This window comes from Pelodiscus sinensis, chromosome 12, assembly GCF_049634645.1.
Source record: "Pelodiscus sinensis isolate JC-2024 chromosome 12, ASM4963464v1, whole genome shotgun sequence".
Taxonomy (NCBI): Eukaryota; Metazoa; Chordata; order Testudines; family Trionychidae; genus Pelodiscus; species Pelodiscus sinensis.
The window spans coordinates 27,519,598-27,540,749 of record NC_134722.1 but is presented as its reverse complement, the minus strand read 5'-3'; the positions used below and the strand labels follow the sequence as shown (position 1 = coordinate 27,540,749).

The 21,152-nt window shown below is 41.9% G+C and overlaps 1 protein-coding gene across 2 annotated transcripts in view; it reads left to right on the top strand.

Annotated features, from left to right (window-relative positions):
• The window catches only part of MYLK3 (myosin light chain kinase 3), a 72,907-nt gene that overhangs the window by 20,954 nt on the left and 30,801 nt on the right, over nt 1-21,152 (top strand). The window contains exons 1-3 of one of the 2 annotated variants that reach the window (XM_006121192.4): nt 10,000-11,451; nt 16,279-16,369; nt 18,166-18,604. In XM_006121192.4, coding sequence (XP_006121254.1) covers nt 10,933-11,451; nt 16,279-16,369; nt 18,166-18,604 — 1,049 coding nt within the window. In that variant the 5' untranslated portion in view covers nt 10,000-10,932. Of the gene's footprint in view, nt 1-9,999; nt 11,452-16,278; nt 16,370-18,165; nt 18,605-21,152 lie in introns of those variants that run through there. The other variant, XM_006121194.4, reaches the window with a different exon arrangement.

Here is a 21,152-nt window from a genome sequence, read left to right as displayed (position 1 = left end):
TTAAAAACAGACACTAAAATAAGTTAACACATGTATTGAGGGATAATTAACAATAATTAGGGAAAATGGGGAAAATGATTAAACAATCAATAATAAACAGCCAACATCCATAAAGTATAACACCTTAAACCATAGTACAGGAACTATTAGTCAGGCATGAAGCCTAGAACCCACAATATCCCAGGTGGTAAAAGGAAGAAAAGAATGATAGTACAAACCCCGGACAATGAGGAAGTTTATATTATGGTGTCAATGGAAGTGAAGTACAATGTGAAGCCTGGGACCTCAAAGGCTGAGCTATTTGAAAGCTCGTTAGGAGGAACACCAGGGAGATCCCAGCAGAGAGATAGGTGAGAACTGGATCCTGTGACGGTAAGTATACATACGCACCTTCCTTCACTATAGTGATAGAGATGCAGCCATGTTAGTCTGGTCTAGCTGAAACAAAATACAGGACTATGTAGCACTTTAAAGACTAACAAGATGGTTTAATAGGTGATGAGCTTTCATGGGCCAGTCCCACTTCCTCAGATCAATTTGTGGAAGAAAATTGGCACAACCATATATACCAAAGTGATACAATCAAAAAATGAACACATATGAAATTGACAAATCAAATTTTAGAACAGAGTGGGGGTGACGGAAAGGTTAGTGTCTGTGAGGTAATGACATTAGGGGTGATAATTGGGGAAGCTATCTTCGTAATGGGTGAGATAATTAGAATCTTTGTTGAGACCCATACATAAAGTGTCAAATTTAAGCATGAATGACAATTCTGAAGCTTCTCTTTGAAGTCTGGTGTTAAAATCTCTTTGAAGTAATATGCATGTTTTAAGGTCATTGAGGGAATGGTCAGTCTGGCTGAAATGGCAAGCAACAGGTTTCTCTCTGTGAGGGTACGTCTACACTACAACGTTAATTCGAACTAACTTAGTTTGAATTAGTTAATTCGAACTAAGCTAATTTGAACTAACGGATACAGACTAAAAAACTAGTTCGAATTAGCATTTTGCTAATTCGAACTAGCATGTCCACATTAAGTGGACCCTGAACCAGGCTTAAGGATGGCCGGAAGCAGTGCCGGCAGAGCATCAGAGGAGGACTTAGAGCGTGGAGATGCTGTCTCAGGCTAGCCGAGGGCTGTGCTTAAAGGGTCCCGACCCCCACCCCAGACAGACAGTTCTCAGGGGTGTCCCGCTTGCAAAGCAGTCCTGGCTTGGATTGCCCGGAGTACCCACACTGGGCACATCACAGCACTCAGCCATCAGCCCGGCTGCACTTGCCGCAGGCTGCCATCTGGGGAGAGGGGGCAATTGGGGGGCTGCAGGAGAGCTTCCACCCCCAGAAGCCCGCAGAGCCAGCCCAGTCCTCCCCATCGGGGGCGCATACCCCATTCCTCCCTCACCTCCTTCCACTTACCCTTCCCTAGCCCCTCTTCTTGATGTACAAAATAAAGGACAATTGTGTTCAAAAATGGAATCTGTCTTTATTGAACAAAACTGGGGGAGACTGGGAAAAGGAGGTGGGAGAGGGGAAGAGAGAGGCTGGGAGAGGGAAGGGCAACTAAAATGATCAGGGGTTGGGAACAGGTCCCATATGAAGAGAGGCTAAAGAGACTGGGACTTTTCAGCTTAGAAAAGAGGAGACGGAGGGGGGACAGGATAGAGGTCTCTAAAAGCAGGAGTTGGGTGGAGAGGGTGCATACAGAAAAGTTCTTCATTAGTTCCCATAAAGAAGGACTAGAGGACACCAAAGGAAAGGAATGGGTAGCAGGCTTCAAACTAGTAACAGAAAGTTGTTCTTCACAAAGCGAAGAGTCAACGGGTGGAACTCCTTGCTGCAGGAGGCTGTGAAGGCTAGAACTGGAAGTGAGATCAAGTCATGGAGGTTGGGTCCATGGAGTGGTATTAGCTAGGGGCTAGGAGTGGTGTCCCTGCCCAAGGTTTGTGGAAGGCTGGAGAGGGATGGCACGAGACAAATGGCTTGGTCACTGTCTTCGGTTCATCCCCTCCAGGGTCCCTAGGGTTGGCCGCTGTCGGCAGACAGGCTACTGGGCTAGATGGACCTTTGGTCTGACCCAGGACAGCCATTGTAAGCTCAGGGCTCAGGGTCGGGGGTCTCAGTGGACCACCTTGATTTTCATGCACACCTGCTCCTGGGTGGCCAGGCTGGCAGCTCTCCTACCCTAGCCAGCCACTTTCCTGTGCCTAGTGCGGAGGTCGTGGACGAGGTCCACAATGTCCGCACTAGCCCAGGCGGGTGCCCACCTCTTGCGGTCCCGGGCAAGCTCCCAGGAGCCGCCAGCCTGGTCCCGGGAAGAGGGGGAGGGCTGGAGGGCATCAGGTGGGTGGCTCGATCCGTGCCAGGTGCAGGGTCTGCTGGCTGGGTGCTGGCAGGCTTGCACCTGGCACGGGCACCGTAGCCAGCCCGTGCCCCTTTAAGGGGTCCGGGGCCGGGAGGGGGGCAGACGAGTTTCCCTGGTGTTGGCCAGAGTGGCCACCAGGGAAACCTGGGGAGGGCTAGCCTCCCACTAGTTCGAATTAAGGGGCTACACACCCCTTAATTCTAACTAGCTAGTTCGAACTAGGCTTAATCCTTGTAAAATGAGGTTTTCCTAGTTCGAACTAAGCGCTCCGCTAGTTCGAATTAAATTCGAACTAGCGGAGCACTAGTGTAGCGCCTATTAAAGTTAGTTCAAACTAACGTCCATTAGTTCGAACTAACTTTGTAGTGTAGACATACCCTGAGAGAGTCTTATGTCTGTTTTGTGTGCATTGATTCTTTGTCTGAGAAGTTTGTCCAATGTACATAGCAGATGGACGCTTTAGGCACATGATGGCATAAATTATATTTCTGGATGAACAGGAATACGTGTGCTTGATCTTGTCTTGCCATTTCAGCCAGACTGACCATTCCTAGTAATCTCATCACCTAATAAATCATCTTGTTAGTCTTTAAAGTGCTACATAGTTCTGTCTTGTTCCTTCACTATAGCACTGATGGAATTCCTCAGTGCTAGAGGCCTGGGCTGCCTGAGGAGTCAGATGGGTTGAGGGGCAGAGACACTGAGTTTGACTGACAGGTGCAGGGCTTTTATTAACTCAGTGGCGTGAAAGTTCCCATGACTGACAGCCCTGTGGCACACAATTCCTGAGGTAAAAGAATGTTTGAGGAGCTTGTGGTGGCAAAATCCAGTTACAGCCAGATTGACCTAGCTCTGCCTAACCTATCAGGCACCTTTCAAAATGGAGTCTGTTCTCTCAAAATGGAGTCTTATGATTTAAAATCCATTCACTTCCAAATAACAATACATAACTACAATTCTTACAAAAATCCCTCACAACACAAGTATTATTGTCTGAGTTAAATATATTAAAACAATGGCATGCTGAAAGCTTTAGTGCTTTCTTACGTAATAGTACAGTGTTAAGTGTTATCTGTAAGGAAATTTCTAATCAAAACTGTACGCTGGATAGAATATAATCTGGAAATGTGTTTTGCTGGAAGTCTGCTGCATAAATGTGTTTAATTCATAGCGTCTAAAATATTTAACACATGGGCAGAGTTACTAGGCTGGATAGAATTTTTATGTTCAAAATCTCATATATGTTTAAATGAAGTTGGGACTGCTTTACCGAATAAATAAATGATTGGGTTACAGAAATAGCATTTTATATTAGATCTCAGTCATTTTAATTATTCAGTCAGAGTATGTCTACACAGCAGCATTGTTTTGGAATAAAAACTCTGAAATAGCTTATTTTGAATAGCTTATTTCGAAATAGCTTATTTCAAAATGCCCATCAAAATAGCGCTGACCCCTTTTGAAATAGATCATCTACACTGATTGGCTCCTCAATCGCATTTAAAGCCCCCTCGAAGCACTTTGAGCAGGTCATCAAATCAGCACACATTTCCCGTAGCTGTGCTTAAAGGCCCTGAGGCTCGTGCTTAAAGGCCCTGTACAGTTCTGACTCAGGCGCCTCTCCTTTACTTACTTCTTTGCGGGACAGCAAAGCCTTTTCACTGCCTGTTCTGGTTGCCCTTGTGGATATCACAACACTTCTGCCATGGAACCAGACCTGCCTCCAACCAGTCTCCAGCTCCTGAACCTCATGATGCACCTACTGGTACACTTTTTTCAGGCTGCCCTTGTGGCACTGTAGAATCTGGACTCTCAGCTCCCTGTGGGACACAACCTCTCCTCTCTTCACATGCTGCTCATACAGCACAGCCCGGAGCACATGCTGCCCCAAAGAAGTAGGCATGCCTGTGTGCTGTGTGCAGCACTGCTGCGTGTGTGTGTGTGTCGCTGACCCCATCCTCCTTAGTGTGGTGCCTTGTGGTGGGAAGGTGTCCCACCAGGGAGTTGAGAGTAAAGCAGGCCTCTCCAGAAACCCTGTGAGCAGGAGCACCAGGGTCCTCAAGCTCTGGACTGGCACTCCACGTGCATCCATGTGTACAGGCTGCTGTGCAATGGGAAGGCGGAGCAAGGAGCATGCAGCCCTCACTGCCTGCCACCTCCCCTCGTGTATGTCTAGAGAAAGAAATGGAGCTCACCTGATGGGCCTTCTCTGGCTTCGTCCGATCCATGGGCAACATCCTAGGAGGGTGGTACTGGCTCCAGGGACTGGCTGAGCTTTCTGGCTGGTGGGCATTGTGGCTTCACTGGCCTGATCTTCCTTGTTCTCCTCCTCCTCGGCCACAGGCCTGCCCTCCGGGAGGGTGACACTGGGTATCTCCAGCCCAGAGTCTGCAACAAGGGAGGGGAGGGACTGACACCCCTCCCAGCATTGGAGCTGGTCAAAGTAGGGGCAAGTCTGGGGTGCTAACCCTGAGCTAGTGCTGCGCTCCCTGGCCTTAGTATAAGCCTGCCTGAGCAACTTGACTTTCATGCACACCTGCTCCTGAGTGTGAATGTGGCCCCTTTGGCCCAGGCCTTTGGCCATCTGGCCATAGATCTTGGTGTTCCTGCACCTGGTATGGAGATCATGGAGGTTGACCTCATCTCCTCATGTCTCAATGAGATCCAGAATCTCTGCACCGGTCTAGGATGGGACCTGCCTCCTTTGCCCCTGGGCAGGGGCTTGGGAGCTTCCTGCAGCAGTGCTAGCGGCTGTGGAGGACTCAAGAGGTGTGCTGGGGTCTGCCTTGGCAGAAGGGAAAGCAGATCTGGGCGCAGCAGTGTGGCACAGGGTTAGCAGGACCTGTTTTGTGCCACAAGACTCTTCCCCTGTGGCTGTGGCTTTAAGAGCTGCAGGGGAAGGGGAATGAGTTCTGATGCATATGGGCACCTGTGGGAATCCCTGGAGGCCACTTATTCCAAAATAACCACAGCTTCCCTGTCTACACACACCCAATTTGGAAATAATTATTTCAAAATAGGCATTATGTCTCGTAAAAGCAGGGTTACAGAATTCGAAATAAGATGCCTGTTATTTCAAAATTATTTTGAAATAATGCTGCTGTGTAGACGTGCCCTCACTGTTTGGGAACCTCCATAATTTTCTGAGATACAGTATGTGTTGTGATAGGGTCAGGCCAGATGGCTATAGGAAAGTAATCTTTTTAGGCTCTGGGAAGTGGGTGGGCATAAGCCCTCCCACAGTAAAGGATCCTCCCCAGCCTATGGGGAGGATAAACTGAGCCCAGGAATTCACATGACTACTTGGGACAAAATAAAAGAAAAACAGGGGCAAGTGTGACAGTCAAAGGGTCAAAACAAGGGAACTAGAAGTGGATACCAGGAAGAGAGCCCTGGGCAGCACCTACTGCTCCTTGAAGGCATTGAGGGATACAGGAAAGTAGACCTATTGGACACCAGGAAGCACCCACCCACATCTGAAGGACTCTCCCCCAGCCTACGGAGAGGATCCACTGAACCATGGAATCCAATTGATTACCAGAGACAAACAGAAAGAAAAACAGGGCTAGGTGTGAAGGTCAAGTGCCAAAACAAAGGAACCGGAAGGGGACACTGAGCAGAGAGTCCTGGACAGTGCCCACTAGGGAAGGCATTGAGGGACATAGGAGAGAAGTGGGGGGAAAGATATTAGCTCCAGATTAAATGAGTTTCCTTTTCTTGGGTAAAATAAAAAGGGCTAATCCAGCAGGAATTTGCCAGAATCAATTAAGGCAGACAGGCCAATTAAGACACCTGAAGTGAATCAGGAACTTTCTAGAACCACTTCAGATAGGCTGATCAGGGCACGTGGAGCCAATTAAGAACCAGCTGGTATTGGTTAAAAATGTTTCCCTTCTGCTAGTACAATCCACACACCTATTGGGTGTGCTTCACTGTCTCATGTGGTTGCATTGAGATCACTTACAGGCTACGTCTACACTGTAGTCTTCTTCCAGAAAAGCTTATACAAATGAAGTGCAGTGTGGAATTTCGCCACGCTTCATTTGATAAGTAATTAGCAGCTGCTTTTGCACAAGAGGCTTTTGCACAAAAAGGAGGTGTGTAGACAGCTCCTTTATGCTCAAAAACCACCTCTTGTGCAAGAGCCGTTCTTCAGGAAGAGAGAAAGAATGAGTATGTCCAATAGCCTTAGCTGGCTGGCTTTATGGCTGCACTGGCAGAGGCTCATGTGCTAAGCTCGAGGTCCCTAGTTTGGTTCTGCCTGTTGGTGTTACATTAGTTCACTGTGTGCTTAGGGGCTGGAGATGGTGATGAGAAGATGCCATGGAAAGTCTTGGAGGAACAATCACTGTTAGGGTATGTCTACACTACCACCCTAGTTCGAACTAAGGTGGTAATGTAGGCAACCGGAGTTGCAAATGAAGCCCAGGATTTGAATTTCCTGGGCTTCATTTGCATATTGCCGGGCACCGCCATTTTTAAATGTCCGCTAGTGCGGACTCCGTGCCGCGCGGCTACACGCGGCACGGACTAGGTAGTTCGGACTAGGCTTCCTATTCCGAACTACCGTTACTCCTCGTGCCGTGGAACAAGGAGTAACGGTAGTTCGGAATAGGAAGCCTATGCAATATGGTGGCGCCCGGCAATATGCAAATGAAGCCCGGGAAATTCAAATCCCGGGCTTCATTTGCAACTCCGGTTGCCTACATTACCACCCTAGTTCGAACTAGGGTGGTAGTGTAGACATACCCTTAGATACCAGGAAGAAGGGCCAATGGCTGGGAAAATGGCACAGGGAATTGTAGCTGTCATGCAGCTAATACTGGTGACATTATAGATAGCTGCTATCACAGGGTCCATAGGCTGGAATCCAGAGTAGAGGACAGGACGGGGTTTCCTCCATCTCCAACTCCCTATTCACCATGGGAGAGTTGATCTGGATAGTGGGATGCACCATTGGAGAAAGACCAATTTGGAAAAGGGTCTGTTCTGTCCCTAAACCACAGTGAGGGGCAGCAGAGATTATGGAATTTGTTCTCTTCTCTCTCCCCTGTGCTGTGATAGCCAATGGTGAAAGTAGCTAAATAAGTGTACAGTTTGCACCCTAAGGAAAGAGTCTAAACCAAGAGCTGCTGTGAGCCTCTGAGATGACCAATCTACCCAAAAGCGTGGGACCCACCATCGTGGCTAAGGAGCTCTGTCACAGTATTTACTTTAGATTGGAGCTAAATCATACTTCCATTGGTAACTTTAATGTCACCTCAGTTAAGGGAACTATAGCAACCCCTTATTTGAACAAAAGAAGAAGCTTTTCTTACTTCTGTGTGTTTTTATCTAGTAACAGTAAAAATGTCTGCTGGGAGTATGGTATTGAACTTAATTGCTTTTTTCTTTGACCCGTGAACAAAACAACTTTGTTCATTAATCATTATGTTCTCTTTCCAGTCTTTGGTTATTTAAAAAAAAAAATAATAAAGACACGAAAATCAATATGACAACATTTAAATGTGATGATTAAGTTACGGTTTGGGCTTTGATTTTCTGAGGCTCTGTTGCTTGAACAGCATGATTACATTAACAAATAGAATTGCAAACTCTTTTGTTATGTAACTTCAGTTAATGGCATTGGGAGTTGATGGTGTGTATACCTGTAAGTCCTATTTTTGTTTTTTTCACCATAGAATAAATTTTTCTTGCACTATCACTAAATTAAAACAATCTCATAATTAGATTTGTAGGTACTTTATAGTGTATCATTTTAAACATCCATTTTAATTGCTCTTGGAAACTGACTTGACTCATATTGGGAGATGAAATTTTCACATCATAAATATTTAAAGTGAATTCAAAAGGTGGGTTTGATTGGAAAGTAGGTGATTCTGGAATCTGACTGATTAGTCATAGAAAAATATACCATAGTCAGTAAAATTCCAACTTCCTCTGCAGTTATTTCACTCTAATTATTACCCTCATTTTAAATTGTAAGGGTGCATCTACACTGTGCCCGTAACTCGAAATAAACTATGCAATTTGAGCTATGCAAATTGTGTAGCTTATGTCAAGTCAATTTTGAAATAGTTTATTTCTAATTTGGCGCTGTCTACACAGCACCAAATTTCAAAATAACCTACTATTCTGAAATATCCCTTAATCCTCATGGAATGAAGTTTATAGGGATGTCAGAATAGCAAGCCCATTATATTTTGAAATAATGGGTGCACTGTTAAGACATGGGATAGTTATTTCAGGATACCTCCAGTATCCCAAAATAGTGCCGCAGTGTAGACGTAGCCTAGGTGTCCTCTTGCAAGTGCGATGTTGACATCACTAACTGAAGTCAAACATACTATAGGAATGCACTGTGCTGTGCAAATTTCTTTGTGCCGCTAAGCTAGACTTTATTGCTTTTCTGATTTGCCGTGCCTCATGATGTCAGAGACTGAGACCTTTGTCAAACAGTGAGGCGCTCATGCGATTCAGGGGAAAACTCCATTACATACTAAATTGTTGCCTTATTCCATATCATTGCAGACTACAGTGAAAAAATAATGTGTGTGGGGTGGGAGCAGCTTGATCAGGACTGGAAACAGTAAAATCCTGACTGCTGAAATCAATAGTAAAACTCCCATAGACTTTCAAAGGAGCACGTTCACACAATGTCTTATTCTGGGCTATGTCTAGACTACATGGCTCCGTCGACGGAACCATGTAAAATAGTTTATTCGGCATAGTCAAAGAAGTGGGGATGTAAATAATCCCCGCTTCATTAAAATAAAAATGGCCGCCGCACTGTGCCGACGATCAGCTGATCCGGCACAGTGCGGCAGTCTAGATGCAGTGCGGTCGACAAAGGAGGCATACCGGAGCGGTCAACAAAGACTTCCTTTGTCGACCGCGCTGTGTCTAGACTGGATCAGCTGATTGTCATCACAGCACGGCGGCTATTTTTATTTTAATGAAGTGGGGATTATTTAAATCCCCACTTCTTTGACTATGCCGAATAAACTATTTTACATGGCTCTGTCGAAAGGAGCCATGTAGTCTAGACATAGCCTTGGTGTTCAATCCAGCCCAGGCTATCTGGCAGAAAATCCTTCTGTGGTATCTACAGGTCCTAGTGGACATCACAAACACACCATATCACATGGACTTACTTTCTTACTTGAACAGGGGATCCCTCCATAACACAGGTTGTGTCATGTTGTTAAGATAGTTGGGGATGCATCTATTGTTATTGCTCCTGGTTTATCTTTCCTGTAGATAAATAGAAGAGTTTACTTTCCAAAAAGACCTCTCATGAAAAAATTAATTCACCTAAAAGATTATCCCTTGTCCCCTCTTCCCCAAGTCATATCTGAAATGGTTTTAAGCACTTCCAGCCTCAATGATTTTAATGGAATTATGTTGCTCTATTATCCTTGGGGTCAGGCCCAAGGATAATAGAGCATTGGTTGGTGTGAAAGACCAGAACTCGTGTATCAAAAGAGAAAAGGTTACTCTGACACACAAAACTGAGATTGAGGAGATCTGGGTTTGGTTAATGCTTTTTTCCTTGCACTTCCTCTGTTGCTTAAGCTGTTGGTGCCTCAGTTCCTCATCTGTGACTCTGGAATAATTGTAGTTCCATTTCTCACAGGGCTGCTGTGAGGTTAAACTCGTTATTTGTGAGGAGCTCAGCACTGCTGTGGTGGAGTGGGGGTGCTATCCATGAACCTAAGCAGATGTTTCTCTTCTAATTGCTGGTTTTGCGATGTCAACACAGAAAAAAAAAAGCATCAATAGCAAACACTTTATAAAGCACTCCTGACTAATTATGTTGCTGCCAATTATGAAAGCAATTGTGACATGCCTCACTGTAGGGTTTTTTTATACTGTGCACTTTCATGGCACTGTAGAAAGAATTTAATTTTAGATGTTTCAGTTGACAGAGACGTGCTGGTGCCAGATACGTATTTCAGATCATTGTCATTGTGCTCTATTTTTAAGTCCAAGTGCCAGCCAACCTAAAGAGCACAACTTACGTCTGTGCAGGGTGTTATGCACAAGCACTACCCAGCTAAAATCTCCCCAACCTTAGCACAATACAGCTAAATTCACTTTTATACTTCTCTGCTGCAGCAAAAGAGAAATATTTTAAAGGGTATTTTTCAACAGCATAAAACAAAGTTTGGCATAAAATTCTCCCTGCTCCCCCACCCTCCCCAAAGAGGTCTGCTGTGGGCATCGTCAATTGTTAAGAAGCTTGCTTATCAACAGCCTCTCAAGAAAGAATTTTAAATGGTTTTGTGACGTCAAGGGGGCCCAAGAAAAAACAGTCCCTTGCCAAATTAACTCCCTCTTTGAAAGCACATAGTAAGGAACAGATAACACAAAAATGAAACCTTTTCACACAATGGCTGACCAATGACGCGCTCCTCTCATCTCTAATAAGCCAAAGAATTCATCCTTGGTTGTAGGGTAAGGAAGTGACTAAGGAAGAGGAGCTTTCAGAGAATCATCCTCTAATTTACACCTTTAATGAGGAGCCAATCAAATTTGTGCTGCCATTGACTTGTTGTCTGGGCAGAATGTCTGAGGATAACATGGAATATGCAGAGGGGGCTGGAAATGCAGTGGCTAGGTTGCACCCTGCAAGACGGAACAACTTAAGCACGTTGGACAAAAAATTGAATCTTTTGAATGAAAAGGTAGATAAATTGTTGAGTTTCCAAGAAGGCCTGAATGGCACACTACAAAAAGTGAACCGAGGCATTGATGACATTGGAAAGAACATTGACAAGCTAACAGCATCCCAAGCAACTGCTGCTCAGACTGAGACAACAAAAAGAGGCCTAAAACCTGGGGACAATATTCACCCATCTGAGACCCAAAGTGTGTGCTCAGAAATGTTGAAGCTGATGAGAGCTGCACAACAAGATGCTTTAAAACATAGGGAGAGGCTGGAAGAGATAGAAAAAATGTTTGATACTGTGGATAAAGTCATTGCATTTGTGGGAGAGACATTCAAAAATTCTCAAGTAGTGGATTTCATTCTGAGAGGCATTGTACCTTGGAAGAAAGGGAGTCTGGTTGAAATCCTAGTGGAGGTTGGTTTTATTTTATTGTTCATGATCCTTGTCTTGTTAAGGAGAAAGGCTCTATGCTTTCCCATTAATTTCTTACATAATGAATGTGTGTATTCAGACTTTCTTCTCTCAGCATTAGGCATAAGAATGAATGGTATAGTGTAGAAAACATGCTAGGATGATTTCAAACAGGTGTAAAGACTAGATCTCTGTACTGAGACGTTGACAATTTAAGGGCCAAAATTTGCTGTCTGTTACGCTCATGTCAATGACATTCAAGATGCTTTTGGAATCCAGCTCTAGAATGAGAATAAAAAATAATTAACGTACCGTGAAGTGACTAGGGTTGCCAGGTGTCTGGTATTGGCCCGGACAGTATGGTATTTGCAGCTTCTGTCCGGTAAAACTCCCCAGAAAATACCAGACATGTAAAATGTCTGGTATTTTCTGTTTTTCTCAGATGGAAGGCCACTAGGGACATTCTTCCCATGCCGCATCTGGTGGGGGCAGGAGGAGCGTGGAGATTTAAAGGCGCTGTGACTCTTTTTTTTGTGTGTGCCTTTTTTTTTCTGCTCAGCCAATTTTCCTCCCCTCCCCTCCCCCATGTTCGGTATTTTTTGTGAAACTATCTGGAAACCCTAGAAGTTACTGGGATTCTGTTTTATGGTGGACCAAGACAATTTAGGCATTGAGGGCCAAAATCTTCCCTCATTTATGTTCAGACAGTTTCAATGACTTCAATGGAACAAGGGCCCAATTACATCTCTGCAGCTTTATTGATTTCATCCAGCCATCAGAGCAATAGGGCTGTGAGTGCAGGACATGAACTCATAACCATTTGTTAATTATGAAGGATAATGTGTGGGAAATAGTTTCTAGTGTCAGCAGGTTATTTTTAAAGCCATTGGCCTTTTTTTTAAGATGAGCTGGCACCTATAATGACTTATCTGCTGTTGTAATGTTGAGTCTTGTTTGCCATCATTCATTACTGTTTGTGTCCATTCCAGGGAAACAAAGAATAAGTTACACAATGAGGCATATGTGAGACATTGTCTCATATCAAGGGAGGGGAAAAAAGAGGGATGTAAAACATTATTTCATTAGGAATTACTTTTCTTGCAAAGGACTTATTTGAGTACTCTTTGAATGATATATTGGCAAACAAATCAAAATAACTTGAAAAAAACAATAAGTAAAATATATGGGTGGAATGTGCATTTGACTTCTTCCAAAAACAAGACTGTAATACATCTCAGCATAGATCAGGAGGCTGTTGTGCAGATTTTCAGATACAACTGTAACAGTCCATCTCTGTACAGATATGCAGAACCACTGTTCTTTTGGAGACTGACATTTGAACCAGATTTTGAGATCTGTGTGTGTCTATTAAATTTCTAGTGGGAACTGGGTTGAGATCACTGAAAATTCCTGTCAGATATTAATATGGTACTGGACTTGCAATCTGTTCCATCTTAAATGTGTTACAATAATAGCAGACATGAAAAAAGCTTTCTAAATATTGATGTGCTTTAAAGATATGTAAAGTATCAGAGGGGTAGCCGTGTTAGTCTGAATCTGCAAAAGCGGTGAGGAGTCCTGTGGCACCTTATAGACTAACTGAAGTGTAGGAGCATAAGCTTTTGTGGGCAAAGACCCACTTTGTCAGATGCATGCCACAGGACTCCTCGCCGCTTTTAAAGATATGATTATTACCATCACCTGCAATACTATGTGATACCTGGAGACAGATAGGATCCTGCCTCATAGGCCTTATTCTACAAATTGGACAAACCGGTACATAGTACACTAGATAACCAGGTAAAGAACAACTTCAGAATAGTAAACTAGTTTTAAAATTTCTTTATTTGCTAGATTCTCTGAAAGAGATATTTTAGGAGGGATTTGTAAAAAGGCAGTAAAGATGTGTGATGCACAAGAGACAGCTCATATGTGGTTATAGTGGACTATACGAAAGCAAATACATGTTGGCCAGGTGGGTAGCTTAATGACTAACAATTAACCAACAACACCCATTCATTTATTTGTTGCTGTAAACTTTATAAAACTGGCATATAACAAATTTAATTTAAAATCTAAAGGGTTCCAGAAGGCTTTATTACATTATAGTTGCAAATAAAAAGAACCAATTACTTGCTTGTTTCTGTTTCCTGCCCATCTTGTTATAATAGTGCTCTTATACTAGAGCAGTGGTTCTAGAAATCTAGCCAGTGTGGTACGTGTTCAGGACTGATGTTGAAAAATTGGAGGGGGTTCAGAGAAGAGCCAGAAGAATGATTAAAGGATTAGAAAACTTGCCTTCTAATGATGAATTCAATGAGCTCAACCTAATTAGCAGAACTAAGAGAAGGTTTAGGAGTAACCTGATTACAATGTATTAGTACTTACATGTGGAACAAATATTTGATAACTGGCTCTGCAATTTAGTAGAGAAAGGTACTGAAAGTAAGGTATACATTTTATTTTACTGGTGAGGGTAATTAACTGTTGGAACCAATTAACCATTAGACTCTCTATCAACTGAAACTTTTAAAAATCAAGATTGGATGTTTTTCTAAAAGATGGAATTATTTTGGGGAAGTTGTTTTGGTCTCTGTTGTGTAGATGATCAAACTAGAAGATCACAATGGTCCTTTCTGGACATAGAATTTATGACTCAATGAAGGGGGAATGTCTTACATTTTTATTTTTGTAAGCAGCTGTTTATTGAAACAAAAATAGGATGCAGTGACTTCTGCAGGACAGTTTGTGTGTGAGACTTTGCAGGGTTGGCCTCAAATTCATAAAATTGAATTTTATATCTGAATTGAAAGCTTCAGTCTCAAACATCTGACTTTTAACTTACAAAGCAGTGCTGGAGTGTGTGGTTCACTCCAGACTCTTGTGGATGGGGATTCAACAAGAATAAAAATCTCCACAATGTCACCGTTGTCACAGTCATACTGAGCATTTTAATTAAAAGTGACAATGACATTTAAACACTTTTTTAGTGTGGAGCGGGGGGAGGGAAAGGGGGAGGAAAATAATGCTTATTATACTATAAGGCAACATTGGAGCATACAAGGTCAACACTCATAGCACCATAACCCCTTACACTAATATTAATGAGATCTAATTTTCAAAAGGCATGTACTAGGATATATGAATATTAAGGTGGTTCAGAAACCCTTGCTTGTTGCCACATTCAGTAGTTGAGTAGGGTAGGAGTAGAGACCAATTCTCTGCTCTAAATTAACTTTTCTCTGACTCAAATATTAGTATCTTCCCCACCAATACATATCTTTTCACTACTTTTTGTGGTTTTCCTGTGTTCTGCATAATCATTGTCTAAATATTACAGATAGGATGAACATGGATGTGGACGTAGTTCCAATGAGTCATTTGTTACAGAAAGGATTGTGTATCACCCAGAAAGCATTTAACACACATTCCCCACTTGAGATTGATCTCTCCTCAACCAGAGAAAGAGATGAACCCAAGCCAAAAAAGATTTGGATCCAGATTTGTTAGTACCCAGGATTCAGATCAATGGGATGGAGCACATGGGAGAATGTTTGGCAAGACTGGCACCCAATAGGATAGCCACCTGTCTATGTGAATTCACTGTGGCTCAATGAATGGAGGATGCTTTTAGATGTTACTGGGTAAAACAACATGAAATATGTAAAGCTGTGCTGTTGTCTCTCCACAAGTAGCCAGGAGAGATGAATATTTCCTTCATCTTGTGCCTCCCCTGTCTTATATTTAAAAATATGTGGTAGAACTGTGTATTGAAGAAAAAAAATCACCCTGGACATAGTCTTGGGAAGTAACATGTTTTGAGACCTATGAGTTAATTTGTTATTCTACAAGATTTTGCTTTAGAAAAAAGATTTTTAAAATTTGTGGCTGTGACTCAGGGAGCCCTTGATGTCAACTAGCTTAGGACACGGGGAATATAATAGAGTCAGATATATTCATAATACTTTACAGGATGGTGGCATATGTGGTGGCTACTGAAAGCAATCATTGGTAATGTATGCATGGATAATATTGAGAAATTATGTGTCCACTCTAAAACATGCTGTCTGTAGGTCTTGGAATTTAGGCAGGTCTTCAGGAGGTGACATATTTTGGAACTGTTCCTTTCAGGCAAGAAGTAATGGACACCTGTTTCCCTATCTGGTTGTTTGTGTAGCGTATACTGAATGAATCACAATGTATACCTATTTGTATTCTGAGCCACAGGGGAAATGAGAGACTAAAAACTGCAAGATGAAACCCAACAGCAGGAGAGTGTGCTGTTTATGAAAAAAGAAAAAGGATTGTTCACACTGAATCCTTCGCTTAGAAGGCAAGCTCACAGCATGTTGGTTTCCCAAAAGAAAGGTTGTTTGTCACAAAGAGACGATGTGGCAATAAAGTGTGGTGTTTCTTTTGAGGCACTAAATCTAAATTCTGTGAATGTCCAGTGGACTGGGGCTGGATACTCAAGGGAGACATTCAGAGAGCATTAGGGTTGGAGTGTAGCAATTGCTAACTTGTAGCCTGACAGTAGGGCCTGCGAAAACTAGCGGGGATTGCTAGCAGAGTTGGAAAGTTGACCCAAGCAAGACTTCCTCATGCAAAGGGCAGATTGTAGAGAAATGCCTCATAATCCTGGAACCCCCAGGAAGCCTCGCAGTGGGGGAAATAGAGAAGCAGTAACACACTGAGAATGCAATGAAGCTGAGTTGTTACTGCCAGATTCATAGCATGTAACTGCCTCCACTGGCAAAGAATTAGACAGACCCAATGAGAAATGGACATATTTAATCTTGACAATTAATTGTGCATTCAATGTATTTTTAGACGAAAGATAAGCCTGAAGAGAAGGGTGCAAAACCAAAGCATGTTCCTAGCAACAGAGGAGCCCAGGCTGAAAGCAAGAAGTCTTTGGAAGGTATATGTAAGCCTGTATGTATGATAAACATATCTGCTGGGGATCTGAAATAGCTTAGAAAGAAAAGATCAAATATTTTCCTATATGTGTAGGTTCTTTTGAATTAGCCAGTTGTGACTAAGTACCAGGATCTATCAAGTACTCAGAAAAATGTTTGTTGGATGTTTAATACCAGCACAAAAAAACCAACAAACTACACCCTACCCCCAAACCAAATCCAACAGTAGTACTTTATTAAAATGAATAGCAACCATTACTTTTGTTTGGTAATGCTGTATTTCGTTGCTTTTGCAGTTGTATTTAGTTTAATTAAAAGAGCAATGTATGTTTGGAAAATACTAAGGATACAATTGCAAGAACACATGAAAAATTTGTAGAATCATAGAGGAAAAAGGCATATGAAGAAGCAGAAATACAGATTTGGTTTTGAACTGGGAATTTCTCATGTGACCAGTGAAGATATCAACAAGTCAGAGGGGGTGGGGTTAGAAAACAGATTCAGACCTCATACCTTTCTGTCATCCATTGTATCCGTTGCCATCAATGGAGTTCACGGGTGGTGAATGTGACTGGGAACAGTAGTCAGGTAGAGTCTTCTCCACATCTGTCACCAGAGACTCCTTTCGAGCAAGACCAAAAATTGCCTTGGATTCTTGACTTAAAAATTAACAAATACTAAAGAATGTGCTGTTCAGAATTCTCACTCAAAAGCACCAACAGTGGGCTTGGGCTGAGTGTTAAACAGACTGAAAATTGAACAAAAATCACATTGATTTCCAGGGCCTGCACAAGTAAAACTTGGAGGAAATGGAAGTAATTTTTTTTCTACACTGCCCTTACTTTATATGCACCGTCATTAATAATTAAAAACAGTTGCTATTATTGGAATAGCTCCAATGGGGTCAAGAAACTCCAGGAAGAGATGGAGGGCTCAGAGTCAGTGTCTCCCAGAGCTCTGCGTCCCACTTTGCAACGTCAGTGTTTCTCCCTAGAGTATGGATACTGGGATGGGTGAGCCTATTGGGATTTCAGAGTCTGAACCACGTGTCATGTTGACCCACATGTCAGTCTTGAATGCCCTTCAATTGACTCTTACAATGTTCTGTTTGTAGTGTTGTTGTGATTCTCTTGGTACCATGGTCTGAGAGAGACAGGGCAGGTGAAATAATGTCTTTTTTTGCATCGACTCCTGTTGGTAGAAGGGGGACCTTTTGATCTTTGCAGAGCTCTTCCTCAGGTCAGTCAGGTGGCCCTAGGGCTGCAGAAGTGGTAATTACCTATGTCATTTTAAGTCATCCCCCACAACATGTGTATGCTTAACAACCTGTCCTACCTTGTGTTTAGCCTGGACACTGGTTACCTTCCCCAGAGCTGAGAAAGGGCTTTGCGGAGTTCGAAAGCTCATCCCTTCCACCAACTGAAGTTGGGCCAATAAAATATATTAATCACCTCACCCATTTTGTCTCTCTTTAATCGACTTGTTTTTTTAGTTATTCAAAAATCCAGCTTCTGTTTTTACTGTTGCTGAAAAGCTAGCAATGCAAGTACGTAATGTATTAACCTGCATGTGCTGGTGTCAGAAATGTCAAATATGTTTCTAATAAGCTTAAGTATTTTTTGTGCGACTTTTAGCCCTTTCACATGCGCATCATTTCCTAGTTTTACTATGATGGTAGGTTTTGATACCCAATATTCCCAGCAACTTCCCTATTTTTTGCAACCTATACCACTATGCAATATTTTTTTTGTATCAAAGAAAGGCTGTGACATTATGAATAATACTATTTCTTATTTAGAGCCCAAAACAGAAGGAAAGTTGGATGAAAAAAATGGAGCAGGTGAAACTGTAAACTCTTTCGATGCTGTAGTCTCCAAAGTTGACTCCAGTCTGCAAGTTAAAGAAAGGACAATGCAGCCGCAAACAATGGCAGGTTCTGGCAAAACAAATAGTGCTAAGAATCACCAACCACAAAAAGACACTGGAATGAAAGCTTTGATTCCAAACAGCAGTCTTCCCTTCATAAATCATGGCTCTAGGGGGAACAAGAATGTTACTGCTGAAGCAACTGATATGGACAGAGCATCAGGACTGGAAGAACATCACAGAAAATCTGTTAATCAGAAATCAAAAGACAGTGAAAACAAACCCGCTGCACTCACCGCTATACCCACGGAAGCTGTGCCATCAATGTCAAAGTCTGTATCCAGAACAGAGCATGAAGCAATATGCACAAGGTAATGATCTAGTTAGTAATTGGCTATGTGATCTGAAACATTTCAAGTGTTAAAAACAGGCAAATTATTAACAGGGCTATTCAGTCTTGCTCTTATGTGATACAGTAGAAAAAAAGCCATGTTAGAAAAGGAGCATAGGGAACTACGTAAACTGCCAATCTGAGGAAGAATTGGAGCCTGCTTTGTGGCTTATAAATGTATGCAAAGATAATGTTTGTAGATAGAAAGTGCTAGGTAAGTGCTAATCATTAATCTTACATATCTGTTCTGAGTCAAGAAGATTTGAAATGGGTTTGCTCTAATTGTGTCTCATTTCATTGAACCTTGTAAATGGCTGACTTCTTTATAAATGGATATTTCTATAAATATCATATACGAGGCTTAATAGATCTGCAAGAAAAGTCTGCAATTGACTGAGGATAGAATTGATAAAAATTTCAGGGCTCAGGCAGCTTGTTCAATCCAATGTGTAATAGTCCGTTGCCCACCTCAGAACAAGTCAATATTTTTGGTTAGGTCTGCAAGCACATCACCCAACCAATTTTAAATATTGGCCATCCAAAGATGTAAGCAGACATTTATCTTTCTAATGTAGCTTTTTATCTTTTTAACATATGATATATTTAGTATCTGACAACTTTTTTGTGCTTTTTATTAAGTTAGGACTTTAGAAAAGTTCTGTGATTTAACCTGCAATTATATTGTGGAAAATAATGAAAATGGAGGTCCAATTATTAAAACATGTCCATGCATGACCATTCATCTGAAGAAGTGGGTTATGCTCACAAAAGCTCATGATGCCATCTACATTTTTGTTAGTCTCTAAGGTGCTACAAGACTATTTGTTGTTTTTTAAGTTTTTCCAGTTACAGACTAACTCGGCTATCCCTCTGAAAGTTTCGTGCATGTTCAGTGTAGGCTCCTATGTATTTTTGTGAATACAGAGTTATTCCAATGTGCAGGTGCACAAATCAGCATTTGAACACAGACAAAAAAATGCCTGCTTTTTTGTATGCGTGCATTTGAATATGTTCCTTTTAACATAAAGGATTTGAATGCATTCTGGTGCCTTAAATAAAAGACAGGCACTTTATTCTCTAGGTAGTCTTTAGTTATTTATGCAATTTACAGGTATTTTGAGGTACTGGAGTATTCCCAAATGAATGTAATACAAGCATATGGGGACTGAAGAACCACATTAACAAACTGAATGGAAGTGGTCTTGGTCTATTTATCACGACATACAGCTCCACATGTGAAAAACCACCACTGCAAATGGCAGTAATTGCCACCCTTAGAATAAACGTTGAGCTGTGGTCCAGAGTAAGGATGTAGCAGGGAAGAATAGGGGGAGCTTGCATTGTCATAACCAGTTGTGTGGCTAAGTAAAAGAATATTGCAGAGACATTATTCCAGCACAATTCCAAAGCAGACCCACCTCTCCCTTGAACACAAGAACTGTCTAAAGTATATAGGAACTGTATTGGTTTGATATAAAAATGTCACACAAAATTTAATTTAAAATCAGTTTTAAAACTTATTCTGCATTTTTATTCATAAATAACAATGTGAAAAGAACATGACTCTTCCTACACTTTGTTCATGGAGTTGTTTGGTCAGAGTGCCTATATAGATATTTTTTATATGTGAAGTCTGAATAAGTGGGCCAGATTCTATGTTCAGTTACACGAGTGCAGCTCTCACCGACGTCAATAGGTCTGTACAGAGACATAAAAAAGACAAGAGTTCCAATGCCTGGAATTGTTAGAGAAATGCCCAGAATTCCCTGCCAAGTTTAGACTTCTCTAGATAGTCATAGCTGTGTTTGGTCTAAGCTGGCATCTGCCGACTACTTAGCTCAATACCACTGAACTACAGATTCTCAATACATTATAAAGGGATCATGCTTCTAATGACAGTGAGATGCTAAAAGTGAGAACAGAATTACAGACTAGTTAGGCAAAAGGTAGAAAAAGTTTTTTTTTCTCCAACATTTTTGTTACAGAAGGTACAACACATTTGAGGACACTAGATAGGTGTTTCCTTTTCTAAATACCAGAGACATTCTCTGCTTATAATTTTATAATCCTTAGGGCCCAACTTCATAGCTCTTACTGATGTCCAGAAGCCCCATTAAAGTCAATAGCAGTACACATAGAAATGTATGGCAGGAAGAGACCATCAGAGGGCATCTAAACCGCACCCCAGTGGTGAGGAAGGATTAAGTATACCTAACCCATTTCTGACAGGTATTTGTCCAAGGTATTCTTAAAAAAACCCAATTACAGGGATTCCAAAATTTCCCTTGAAGAGCCTGATCTATTACTGTTGTTACTAAGTTTATTATTTATATGAATATCTCTGCCAGAACTTCAGAATATAGCAGGTTCTTTATAATTCAATTATCTCCAGACAACATAAACTTAATGACAATGTTTAAAAGTTCCCAGTGGCAGGAATGTTAAAGGAAATAATATTAACAAAACAGAGGAGTGAAAAGAACCCTAGGTTTAAAACATAACATTTTCAATAGCAGACTGTTAGAAGA